This window comes from Brassica napus, chromosome A7, assembly GCF_020379485.1.
Source record: "Brassica napus cultivar Da-Ae chromosome A7, Da-Ae, whole genome shotgun sequence".
Classification (NCBI taxonomy): domain Eukaryota; kingdom Viridiplantae; phylum Streptophyta; class Magnoliopsida; order Brassicales; family Brassicaceae; genus Brassica; species Brassica napus.
This window is the reverse complement of record NC_063440.1, coordinates 56,595-69,715: the sequence shown is the minus strand read 5'-3', so window position 1 is coordinate 69,715 and position 13,121 is coordinate 56,595. Positions and strand designations below refer to the sequence as shown.

The window sequence follows — 13,121 nt, the reverse complement described above, 5'->3', positions numbered from 1 at the left end:
GTCTCCACTTACATTTTTACTACTTAATAACGTTCAAAAGATATTAACCATCAATCAATTTCAACACTGCACTGTAATTATTTGAGCCAAAATGCTCTACCACATACTGAACAAATTTCAGAGCACCTTTTATTCAAAATCCATGTAGAAGCAACCAACCATATAAGTCCTCAACTCTTTTGTCTTTTGGAAGACATTTCAATCTCGACAAACAAGTCCGCAAAATATTTAGTTAGGGGACTTGCTATAATTTAGTTTAGCAAACAAAAATAAATGATAAGAAAAAGATATGTAAAACTTCTTGATGATGAGAGGCTTCAGAATAGTTTATCATTCAGTCACTTGCTCAAAGCCAAAATAGCTTTGATCAGCCAATGTAGGCAAAGATATGTTACATCATCACCAGCCTCTTCCAACAAGGACACAAAAAAATTACAAATTTGAAGACTTCTCATTCAGAAAACAAGAGAAGTATTTGTAAGAAGAGCTATCATTGGTTAATCAGACAATGTAGGTAAATTTTGAATCGTCATAAGCCTGCCTGATGAGAGAAAAGATATTTCCATGAAAAAATAATAAAGACAGGAAGGCAAGAATGAATGAGCCTCAGAGTGAATAAAATATTCAAGTTTCCATTTCAGTGGTAAAATCAAACAATGTAGGCAAACTTTTTCAATCATCACTGGCCCAACCATGTACACAACACAACCAAGCATATAAAGACAATCAATATGTTAAAAAAGAAGATAAAATTTTTCAAAAATAAAAAAAGAAAAGACAATCAATATGTTTACCAAGAACAAAATCGCCACTTTACTCAATTCAACATCAAATAATTGAAAGACACGCATGATATAAAACCAACACAGCATCTATGGTTGTTAAAAATGGGAACGATTTTGTGTGTGTGTGTGTGCGCGCGCGCTTATTCCAGCCAACAGAGTTTGTTCTTATACCTTTCCACAGAAACCCTAGAATCTTTCGTTATATGCTTACAAGTTGCAACAGTGGTGATTAGCGCTGGACCAAACTCGGGTAGAGGCCCATATGTCGGCCTAATAAAACTCAACATTATCCACCCGACGTGTAACCTTCCCATTGTGTTGTACTTGGTGATTGGTTCAAAGTTCAATCCCATTTTCAAAAGGAAATATCTTCTTCTTTAGTTTTTTTTTCAATTTTCTTGTTTTCTTCTACTTTACTGTTTTCATATTATTTTTAAAAAGTTTTAATAGCTAAATATGGTTTCATATTTAATTTCATTTAGGCTTAATCTTTCAATTAATACAAATTTAGAAGAAGTTTTTTCAGATTGTCATTTCATAACTGGAAAAGTGAATAATATGTGTAAATACTTGCGTATTATTAAGAGTAAATCTCATCATATCCACTAAAAAGAAGGTGTTGCTGACATCCAACCATATCGAAGATATGTAAGTAATTAGGACGAAGAAGAAAAGAATGAAAACAAGACACCATTAAGAAAATACTTAGATCAATATATAATCACCCTTAACAGCAAAAAAAAAAGAAGACAAAACGTAGGTTATCTTTTTTTAGAGGGGAAAGAAAGAAAACACAGAGATGGAGGAGAAGCAAGGAGCAATCATTAGCGCTTAAGGTTCTTGACTTTGGACCATCCCTTCTTGCAAGATTTGCTGACGACTTTGATACCTTTCTTCAGAAGATGCTTCAGCTCTATCGCCCTCAGCTTCACCTTATCCTCGAATGCTCCCATCTTTCTTTCTTTCTTTCTCCCTTCCTTTCTATCTCTCTGTTCCTCGGGGGGCACCGGAGATATTTGTGTATTAAAAGTAAAGTCCCTCTTGTGCCCACATCCCTGTATTTATAACTATAGACAAGGGATATGACAGCTGTGGTGAGTTTATTCTGAGAAAGATATTGTTTCATTTTATTAATAGCTAAATCAGGAAGATTTACACCTAACAGGCAAGCTAATCTCTGCTGTATTTTTGCTCTCAAATTTATTTCCCTAATTTTACTATTTATTTTCCTAATTATTTATATAACATGTATAGGTAGGTTTAACAACAACAACAAAAAGAAAGTAGAATATCTAAATATAGCAATTAGCCGGTAAATCTATTTTGTTAAAGTTGAAATTACGAAATGATACTTGTCTATTTTAATTGGTTTTTTCACAGATTTTATCACTTTTAAAATAATTATAACCACTTTATTTATTATTATTTTTTAATTAATTCGACATCATTTATTACAAAATATAAAACAAAATCTACCTATTTTTATGTGTGTTTATTACATCTTTTTCATATATTTTTTCAATTTTTTAACTACTTCATTTATTGGATTTACCATAATAAGTAGACATTATTTTCTTGAAACACAATTTTCATTCATTTTAAAAGTTTAAGTAAGAGCAATACTTTGTGGAATCATCTTTAGTCCATTGGTTCGACCAAGAGTTCATTAATTCTTATACACAATGAGATATACGTTTCAATTCTAGAAGAAGGCAAAATATGCATAATTAATATTGAAGAGGCTTACAAGATATCTTCAACATGACGCAAGAAATACCGTCAATATTAAATTTCATAAGACGACTCAGGGTGATGTAGTCAGACGTGATTCCTCATAAGACAAGTAGAATTATCAGCTCTAATATCGTCTTTGTAATGTTTCTCATAGTTTGTAATGTATAATTAACCAATATAAAAAAAAAGATATACATTCAATACTTGTTTCTGCAAGCATATCAGCTGCAATGTTTTCTTTCCTATAAATCCAACCAAAAGAGATAGAATCAAAGTAGTTCGCAATGCAGAGAATATCCACCGCGACTCCATACACACTTTGGTAGAGTGTTCCATTCTTGATGCTGTTGATAAGTAACTTTGAATCAGCTTCACATTTCAAGTTCCAGATACTTCACTGATGTATCCCGTCCACTTCTACTTCATTCAACATTATTTATTTTACGTGTTAAACATAACAGTTTCATATGTTTTAATAAAATTGCTACATTAATGACAAGAATTCAAACCGGTTAATAATTTTTTTATTTGTTTACATAATAAGTTAAAGATGGAAATTCATGTACACGTTCGAATATATACCAATTTTTTGGATATCAATTTTTTTGTATTTTAAATTGAACTATGTTTGGATATTATAAATTTTTGGACAGGATTCTTCCTAATCCGGGTAGATTAATAGAAACCCAAAAATATTCAAATAACATATAAGTTTAAAAATGTCGTTAAACCATTTATAAGATAATAAAATAAGGGTTATTGGAAGACAAATTTGTGTAGAATTTGTAAATTTTAAGAGTTGATAGATTTTTAAAAGTTATGTGGATTGTGAAATTTATATACATTGACTTATGAATTTTGATCGTATCTTTTTTAGATTGGTATAGATTTTCATGAATTTATATTACCTCTTTTTGTAAAGTAAATATATAATTTATTTATTTTCTAAATCATATAGCATGATTATTTATGTTTTCCTTTCAAATTAAAAAGAAAATAATAGTGATACATACAAAACTGTACAATTTTCTTAAATAACAATTTTTAAGTTTTTGTTACAAAAAGAGCATTCAAAAAGAAAATGACTAAAAAAGTTTCATTAAAAGGGCAAAAGATTATTTTACCCCTTCCTTTATAGATATATAAGTAATAAAAAATAAAAATAAAATAAAAAGTTTCTTTTATAAGTTCAGATTATATGTTTTCAAATTCAAACTTTTTATATTTTTTTTATAAATCGTATTGATTTTTTTTCATAATTGTTTTTCTAATTTTGTTTTTGAAATTCGAAAATGTTTTTTGAAACTATTTTAAAAAACTTATATTAAAATTTGGTAATATTTATAATTTATAATTATTGATATTTATATTAAAAAAATGATAATGTTTATAAAAATAATTATATATTTAAAATTTTAAAAGTATATAAATGTAACGAATTATAGTTTTTGGACAAAGAATTTGGATTTAAGGTGAAATAGATTTTGGTAAGAATAATTATTTTGTTTTCTAATTTTTATCACATGGATACATATGATATTTTGAAAGTTGAGTGTTATGAGTAAAAATGAATAGAATTCATCTCCCAATAACACTAAATTTAGTTAAAATTAGAGAATCAATAATAACTAAACTTTTTGAATAACAAAGAATTTGAAAAAAAAAAAGAATTTGAATGAATTTTGAAAATTCTTAAACCAATAAACAATGGATTTTATTAAAACTTTTGAAATCCAAAAACCAAAAACAATAGAATTTTCAAATTTTTTAAATTCATGAAAATTCACTTACCAATAACCCCTCTAAATATCAACATCCGCGGATCAAACACTAGTCTATACTATTAAAATAGAAGTCATGACTTAATTCATGTGTAATTTTTTTTAATTTGGACCACCCTTAGAAAATTGTTTAAATTACTTTGTATAAATATTTCAGTTATTTGAATATTCTATAACAAACAAATCAAATAAATATTCCTATATTTTCTCTCAAATTGTATCTGAATAAAAATCTTTTCATATCCTTTTTACAATATAAAATATATTTTATTTTTCATTAAAATAAAGGTTTTAAATATTTAATCAATTTCGTATTTGTTTAAAATAAATGTATATTTCATTTTTCACTTCAACAAAAAAATATTTTTTTAGTTATTTTCGTGTTCATTTGAAAATTAAATATATATTTCATTTTAACTAAAACAAACTTTTAAAATATCTAATTAATTTTTTAATTATAACTTATCTCATGTACAATATTTTACTAGATTTATGATACTAATTTAATATAATAATTTTCAATTAATTTTTTTTTTTTTTTTTTTTTTTTTTTTTTTTAACAGGAGGTTCAAAGGTGACCCGTAATCCGCACGTGGTTTCCGTTTGCCCAAAGGCCCGTAATCCGCACATGGTTTCCGATTGCCAACCATCTAATCCCCCTGGCCCGGAACCAGCCGGCACTAATACCCATTACCCAAGGACCCAGCACCAACGCCGCGATAACTTTAAACTTGGGGAGGGCGTAAAGCATTCCGTGGCCACAGGGGGTATTCGAACCCGGGTCCATATTGGTGTGTTAACTACCTCAAGACCACTAGCCCACCACCCTGTGGTTTCAATTAAATTTTTGATCCTTAATCAATAAGATTTTCAATTTAAAATTTAATATCACATGATTTAATATATGCTATCGCTGAAAATTCAAAACAAATAAATTAAGTTACTGCGTGTGAACTATAAAATTGTTGTGTTTTAAAATGTTATATTAAACAATTTGTAAATGTTAAATATTATAGTTAACCATGTAAAATAAATAATTATGTGTATAAAAATGAAAATAATTAGCCGCACAATTGTGGGGGTCGAGATCTAGTTTGTTTTTAAAGCTAGTTGAATCGATGATCGTTGTGAAATAATTTTTGCGGTGAATATGATATAGCCAGCTCAGCTGGGCGCATTTCTCATCAACGGAAGACCCACTAACGGACCACACACCCGTTTTGATTGTCGTTCTTTTCTCTCGTCTGTTTCACACTTTACTTCTTCCTTTTTGCCTTAAACACCGATTAACAAATGCTTTAAACTCTGTTTTTTTAAAAAAAAAATGTCTGTACACGTAATTTTTTATGTCTATTAGCTACATATCATCTTCTGTGTAAACCAACCTATCACATCCTTTTGGTAAAGCCTTTTTCTTCTTCTTCTCAGTTAAGCTAAGCGCCTCTTACCTTTAGTTTATTGTACTACCATTAATCAATACACTTTATTAAACTAAAAGGGGATCAAGATTCTCTCTTTAAACAAACACACACGGTTTATACTCTGTCTTCTAAACAAAGAAAGATGGCCCATCTTGGGTGGTGTGGCTAAGAAGGCAGCGCAAGGAGGAGTGTCAAGGCATTGTACAAGGAGTGGACGACCACGGACGAGGCTAAGTTCCCTGACCAGCTGTAACATCCCCCGAGAAGGCACCCTATCCCAAACAGCTGCACAAAATCCTCCCCAGAGAAGTGAGATGCTGCAAAAACTCCTGAGCTGATCACAAGGGCCTTCCTCAATTCCATTGTGGACGCTAAGGAGCTGAGTAGAAATCGTCTGTACACAATCTCCTCAAGTATGGGAGCTACAACGCAGTAGAGAACAAAACACCCAATTCTCGACACCTCCCCGCTCTCAATAATCTTATCCAATTCGGAGTTGTGCACATCCTGAGAGATCAAACCACACACAGTCTTATGCTAAAATGATACCAAAGATTCAGGAGAGAGAGAGAGAGAGAGAGAGACCTGAGAAGGAAAGAGTTGATGAGCTACAAGTGAAGTGAGGAAGATAAAAGCCACAAGAGTTCCAAAACCCAAAGCTGAACCAACCACCCAGTTTCTCCCGACACTGTTGTTAGTGCCCTTAAGAAAGTTGAATGATTTGAATTGAGGCTTGGCGGTGGACCTCAGAAGGAAGAGGGTGAGTGAAAGTTCGAGCAACTGGAGAAGCACAAGGGATAGCACCTGTACATTGTAAAGTTCAGTATTGACTTTAGAAGTATATATAAATAGAAGAAGAGAGGGAGGGAGTGACTTGGGTCTGAGGATGGAGAAGAGGGGTGTGGAGGGTGCGAGCAAGGATGGATAAACCACCAAAACTGAGAGGAATATGGAGGCAGAACATGTAAAGAGCGAAAGTGCTCCATACGTTCTTGTCTTCCCACGGAATCTCTGATGCCAAAACCGAGAACCCCTGTTCTTTCTCCATGAATTTTAGAAAACCCTCCTCAGTTAAAATGGAGAAAGAAAAAAAAAACAGAGTTAGAACATTACATGGGGAGTGGGTTTGCTACTGAGACAAGAGCATCTGAGAGAAGGGAAAGGGATGGAGGAGAGAGGGTGAAACACTGAATATGGTGGTGGTCGGAGGGAAGGACTAGCCACCACCGGCGTGAGGGAAAGCCATGGGGATAGAATCATCGATGGATGGATGGATGGATGGATGGATGGAGGACAAAGCCTTTGACCTTAGAGTCAGTCAACCTTCATTTCATTTCAAGCAAAGTAATTCAATTCTATTCTGTGGTCTCCAAATAATTGTCCATTTATTTTAATTTTTTCCAATAAATATAATATAATTTTATTTTTTTTTTTTGTTAGGAAAAAAAAAAGAAAAGAAACAAGTTTCGTGCTTGATTGGGATTTAGAAAGAGGAAACAACAGGTTGGTTGGTGCTTTTCGATTTCTCTTCTCCCACCGACGGAGAAAAAATAAATTAAATCAGGTCTCTTCGTCTGTCTCCAGGGGGGATGGTGAGGATGGTGAGAAGCTGCTTACAGTCGATGCTGAAGCTGGTGAATTCCCTTCTTGGCATGGTTGGGGTCGCCGTGATCCTCTACGCTGTTTGGCTCATCAGGCAATGGCAACAACAAACTGGATCTCTCCCTTTCTCTCACCCTCTTCCTTGGTGATTACTTATTAGACTCTTTTTTTTTTTTTTTTAAGTTGTTTGATATATATATATATAGATTCTGTTAGCTTTAGGTGTTTGATGTTATGTCTGGGACCTCATCATACCTGTTAGGCTATGAAAAATAATATCATATCTATCTTTTAGGATTTGTCTCTCAAGAGTTACTCATCTTGCTGGAAATGAACTCTCCTTTTTGTTGTCAATTGTTATGATAAAATCAGCCAATCTCACTCTCCAGGTTCATTTCTGCTTTTCTTTGTCTCGGGGCTCTTCTCTGTCTTGTCACTTGCGCTGGCCACATCGCTGCTGAAACCGTTAATGGTTGCTGTCTTTATTTTGTAAGCTACTTCTTTTTCCTTTCATCTTCTTCTTCTTCTTCTTCTTCTTTTCTGATGTGAATTATTGATGGAATTGTTTTGTTGGTTGGGTTCAGTATATGGGATTCATCGTCTTGCTTATTATGGTTGAAGGTGGTGTCATCGCCGATACCTTTCTAAACCCTGACTGGAAACAGGTTTATTATTCTCTCTTCTCTTTTTTTTTCTTCTTTTTGTTTTTGTTAAATCTTCCCTTTTTATCTTAATCTTCTTCTGGAAGCTTTCTTTCAGGACTTTCCAGAGGATCCAACTGGTGCCTTCTACCGTTTCTCCAAGTTCGTCGAGTCTAACTATAAGATTTGCAGATGGATTGGTCTCTCCATTGTCTCTGTCCAGGTCTCTTTCTAGCCTCTCTACCTTTTTACTCTCCCTTTCAAGTTTGCAATGTTTCACAGCGTTCCTCTTTCTTCGTTTCTCAGGGTGCATCAGTTCTATTGGCCATGTTGCTCAAAGCTCTTGGGCCTCACCGGCATTATGACAGTGACGATGAGTATGATGTGAGCACGGTTGCACTCCTCCGGGATGCTCGCCAGCCTCATCCATACGTTGTTGGAGAACCTATTTATGGACCCAAACCGGATTCGTGGACTGTTAGGATTAATGAAAGAGCCAACCGGTAAAACAGGTGTAGACCAAGACAAGCACCAAGCAACATAGCCAAGACTCACCTCTTTCAATATATTACCATTACTCTTGTAAAAAAAAAATTGCATACACATATACACACACTCTCATATGCATTTTAAAAACTACAATGTGTGATCAGTTCGGTTCCAACCCTCTGTATCTCATGTTATGCCCTTCCACAAGCATCAATGTCCACTCTTCATGAACATCGCTAGAAATTTTGTGATTTGTCCTGTCGATACCGGTTCTGTACCAACTGGTTTACAACAGAACTATTCGGGATTTCTTGGCCCTGCCTATAATTTTTATTTATCTTGTTCCAAGTCTTCATGAACATCAGTGACCCTTGTTTGAGCTACCATAGCGTCTCATGCTCATCGCTGTTAAAAAGATTCTTATGAAGCCAGTCTTCTTTAGGTGTTCACACAATTTTTTTGGAAAAAAAAAACACTTTAAATAATCCAACACCAATATTGGTATTCGATGAGTAATCTTATTGCCTTGTGGGCACATGGGAGGAAGTGAATAAAGTCTTCTAGTAGTGTAAAAATGAGAAGAAGGAATTAATTAAGAATGTGATCGTGAACTGTAAGATTCGTATATGAACTGTTTTTATTGATACCCCTCTTCATCATCTCATGTGACTTTGTAGTCTCATAAAATACAAAATCATCTTTATCTTGTTGTCATTCTCAATAATACAATATGACTGACTTTTCCACTTTGATTAAAGAGTATATCATTCCCATAACGTATCTCCATTTTATATTTTCCATTATTGAAGTTGTCAATAATATCTTTCATCAGTCTTTTGCTAATGCACACACGGCATATATACATCCAAGAATCATGATTTATATTAAGAAATTAATTTTATATATTATCATAAACAAAATCTACCTTCAGTTAGCCAAAAAAAAAAATGCTGCATTTCTCTTGACAAACTTTTCCTACATAAGCACTGTACGTACAAAATAAGCATATCTACTAGTAATTAATTTTTGGACTAGGTTTAAACCACCATATTATGGCATCAACATACTTTATAAGTTGGAGTGTAATTGACGATAGAATATAGTTCCTTCCGAAGTTGTATCTAAAGAGAATCGTTTTCTTTGTAAATTCAAAAGAAAGAGAATAAGAAGAGCCGTATAATCAAAAGTAAGGACTCTGGACTGTGGCGTAGGCACTAGTTATGTCATATTGTCATGTGCAGCCTAATACAACAAACCGTAAAAAAAGGAATTACTAGGGTCGGACAAAAAACCCGAATCCGAAGAACCGAACTGAACCTGATCTAAAAAAATAGTACTAAACCCAAATCGAAATTGATTAAATATTCGAACGGGTTTGAAATTTTGGTATCTAAAGAACCAAAACCGAACCCGACCCGTACCGAAATATCTCGGATACCCGAATGTAACTGAAATAGATTTATATACCTAAATATATTACTTATTTTTAGATTTAATATATATTAAAAACATCTAAAATATATAAGATACTTTTAAATTATCTAAAATACTTGAAAATATACATAAATAGTCAAAATTAAATGTCTAAAATAGCTAAAATATATTCAAAACACCAAAATGCTTGAAATATCTATTGATTTTCTATCCAAATATTTAAATCAAACCAATTTATATGTTAATTTTAGGTATTTTAACATATATTATACAAATTTATATGTAATATATTATTTTGTTATATAGATTTTGAGAAATTTTAAGTATATAATGAATATTAAAATTTTAAAAATAATTTAATGGGTTATCCGAACCCAAACCGAACCCGCAAAGATCCGAACCGAACCCGAACCGAAATTTAGAAATACCTGAATGGAGCTGAAATCTTTAAATCTGAAAATCCGAAACCCGATTAGATCCGAACTGAACCCGAATGGGTACCCAAACGCCCATCCCTAGAAATTACAATTGCAATATCATTTTTTTCTTCTTTTTAACAATAAATGTAGACGGAAATCAAAGTGAATAATGGCCTCATTGAGGTATGATTAGTTGTTAGTTTTTTTTTTTTGGTCGACGATTAGTTGTTAGTTACTTGGTTAAAAGAAAATATGAAACTCAGAAACAGTTATGAAAAATAATACTATTTTCATATTGTAGAAATGGTTGATGCGCTGTCGCTGTGTCTGTGGGAAAAAGATTGGCGAACAAGATTTTGTTTCTCCAATCTTATCGTGTCTATTGAAAGATGTTATTGATCTATAGCTCCTTTCAGTGACCTTGACCAATCTTTTGATAAAGATTTTTTGTTTCTTCTTCAGAGATGCATGAAAAAGGTGAAGTTGTTTGTTTGTTGTTGTAAGTAGTACACATAACTTGTATGCTGGCGAGCAATGAGTTCAATGATGTGAAGATAAATCCGTTAGCTAGTGAATTCAATGTTGTCCCAACAAGTGAAACATCATACATACTATTGAGCGGCACATATCCTCACATATTCAACCAGTTCGACCACATTATTACCTGTTCGAATAAAGAACTTAAGTAACAAGAAGAGAACAACGGGTTCTTTTTCTTAGCAGAAGCACAAGAAGAATCTTTCTCCCAAAAGAAGACTTCAACGGCCGAATCTTTTTATAAATAATTGCATAAACATGCATTACCCTACGGGATCGTGTGGAATCGAGGCCCTAACTGTCAGTGGGTCCATCAATGGCATACCTTTCGTAAATAAGGAGAAGGACTCAGGGTCATAACTGGCACAAACACAATGCATTTTGATTTGATGCAAAAAGGCTTCCTTCGCTTTCCTTTACCAAACTACACACACCCTCTCTCTCTCACTCCATTTAGATTCTGCTTGCTCACCAATAGAAGTGTGGTATAGCCGGTGGAAATGCAGCTCCTATCGACACTCTGCTTCTTGTTCTTGCAGCTGCTGTCGAGAGGAGACGCATCCGCCTCTCACTCTAATCGCCACAGATCAGCCCCTCACTGGCTCCCCGCCACCGCCACCTGGTACGGAAGTCCCGAAGGCGACGGCAGCAGCGGTAACAACCGCCTACACCCTCTTCTTTCTTTTACTTGGATACTTGGCCACAATTGATCTTGATTTTTTTTTTTTACTTCAACAAATTAAAAGTTTAGGCTTTTATTGAGAAACTAAAACAATATAATAATGAAACGCAGGAGGAGCATGCGGATACGGGTCGCTGGTGGACGTGAAGCCGTTCAAGGCTCGTGTTGGAGCAGTGAGTCCGTTGCTGTTCAAGAGCGGCGAAGGCTGCGGCGCTTGCTACAAGGTCAGGTGCCTGGATAAGACCATCTGCTCAAAGAGAGCAGTCACAATAATTGTCACAGACCAGTCACCGTCAGGACCATCTGCTCGAGCAAAGCACACTCACTTTGACCTTAGTGGCGCCGCATTCGGCCATCTGTCAATCCCCGGCCATTCCGGCATCATGCGCAACCGCGGCCTCATCTCCGTCCTCTACCGCCAGTAACCACTTTTTCTTCCTTTTTTTGTTGGCGCTAAATATATTGATCAATGACTGCTAAATGCTAACGAACAAATGAGTGTGTGTGTGTTTTATGTATTATTTTATTTTATTTTACATTGGAAGGAGTAAACAAATAGGTTTAGCTTTAACGGCGTTCTGGTTTTCGATGGTCCCATAGTTTGACTGTTGACTATATATGACTCACGCACAACATAACTCTGGATGCTCTGACACAGTGACACACACACACACTACACTGGTTGTCTGTCTTTTTTTTTTTTATAACTAACGTAGTTACATTGAGCTAAACTAGTTGGTAAAAAAAAAACAGGACGGCATGCAAATACAGAGAGAAGAACATAGCATTCCACGTGAACGCAGGATCAACAGCTTATTGGTTATCTCTTCTCATTGAGTATGAAGACGGAGAAGGGGACATTGGCTCTATGCACATTCGTCAAGTATGAATATTCCTTTATTAATTAGCATCCTCTTTTTTATTTTTTTTTAACAATTCCTTCTTTTTCTTCTTTACTTATAGTTCGTTTTTTTTTCTTGTAATGCAGGCGGGGTCGAAGGAGTGGATAGCAATGAAGCACATATGGGGAGCAAACTGGTGCATCGTCGGAGGACCACTAAAGGGACCACTCTCCGTTAAGCTCACCACTTTGTCAAACAACAAAACGCTGTCCGCAGCCGACGTCATCCCCAAAAAATGGGTTCCCAAAGCTACTTACACCTCCCGCCTCAACTTCTCCCCTGTCCTCTAACTAAACTGAAAGCTCCCCACCCCCATTTCTCTGTCCTCACTTCTTTTTTGTCGGGAGAGAGAATCGGTGAGTATACTGAGTGAGTGAGAGTGAGAGGATGCTCTCCTCCCTCTTCCCTTGTTTTTTTTTTCTGTTTTCTTTGGGCTTGTGTTTATGTGTGTTCGTGAATGAAGCCATCAGAGCTTGATTCTGTGACTACTTACTACAGTACTTACTACTTACTAATGTTGGACCTACTCTCTATGTAATCCTTTTTTCAATATTTTTTCTTATTTCCTTCTAAACCTTGTAAAAGGCGATAGGAGTAAAGTACTGTATTATCATATTTAGTGTCATTTGTGGGACATTATTATATAATGAGACAGCCTACAAATGCATAATAATAGCTACCACAGTGTGCAAAA

At 34.4% G+C, this 13,121-nt stretch overlaps 3 protein-coding genes and 1 non-coding gene across 7 annotated transcripts; 2 read left to right on the top strand and 2 right to left on the bottom strand.

Moving 5' to 3' along the window:
• Positions 1 to 599: 599 nt before the first annotated feature.
• On the bottom strand, positions 600 to 691 carry LOC125576790. The gene has a single exon (XR_007315216.1). It is a non-coding gene; the product is annotated as a small nucleolar RNA SNORD34 (small nucleolar RNA).
• Positions 692 to 5,764: 5,073 nt separating this feature from the next.
• On the bottom strand, positions 5,765 to 7,079 carry BNAA07G00530D. Of its 3 annotated transcripts, none has more exons than XM_022688539.2 (4): positions 6,835 to 7,078; positions 6,596 to 6,754; positions 6,307 to 6,525; positions 5,765 to 6,228 (listed from the first exon to the last, which is right to left on the bottom strand). In XM_022688539.2, exons 1-4 carry the CDS (start codon positions 6,979 to 6,981, stop codon positions 5,887 to 5,889), a joined length of 867 nt encoding a protein of 288 aa, XP_022544260.1. In that variant the 5' UTR covers positions 6,982 to 7,078; the 3' UTR covers positions 5,765 to 5,886. The 3 variants fall into 3 exon arrangements, with proteins under 3 accessions (XP_022544260.1, XP_022544262.1, XP_022544263.1); XM_022688541.2 differs by having other exon boundaries at positions 6,307 to 6,501; positions 6,835 to 7,076; XM_022688542.2 differs by lacking the exon at positions 6,596 to 6,754 and having other exon boundaries at positions 6,835 to 7,079.
• Positions 7,080 to 7,161: 82 nt separating this feature from the next.
• Positions 7,162 to 8,801, top strand: LOC111199173 (tetraspanin-19). Of its 2 annotated transcripts, XM_048737110.1 has the most exons (6): positions 7,162 to 7,224; positions 7,306 to 7,468; positions 7,713 to 7,812; positions 7,908 to 7,988; positions 8,083 to 8,187; positions 8,271 to 8,801. In XM_048737110.1, the coding sequence occupies exons 2-6, from the start codon at positions 7,311 to 7,313 to the stop codon at positions 8,469 to 8,471; spliced, it is 645 nt and encodes a 214-aa protein (XP_048593067.1). In that variant the 5' UTR covers positions 7,162 to 7,224; positions 7,306 to 7,310; the 3' UTR covers positions 8,472 to 8,801. The 2 variants fall into 2 exon arrangements, with proteins under 2 accessions (XP_048593067.1, XP_022544265.1); XM_022688544.2 differs by having other exon boundaries at positions 7,209 to 7,468; positions 8,072 to 8,187.
• Positions 8,802 to 11,234: 2,433 nt separating this feature from the next.
• Positions 11,235 to 12,993, top strand: LOC106357533 (expansin-B1). The gene is made up of 4 exons (XM_013797199.2): positions 11,235 to 11,497; positions 11,637 to 11,946; positions 12,279 to 12,408; positions 12,514 to 12,993. The coding sequence occupies exons 1-4, from the start codon at positions 11,344 to 11,346 to the stop codon at positions 12,715 to 12,717; spliced, it is 798 nt and encodes a 265-aa protein (XP_013652653.2). The 5' UTR covers positions 11,235 to 11,343; the 3' UTR covers positions 12,718 to 12,993.
• Positions 12,994 to 13,121: the final 128 nt, after the last annotated feature.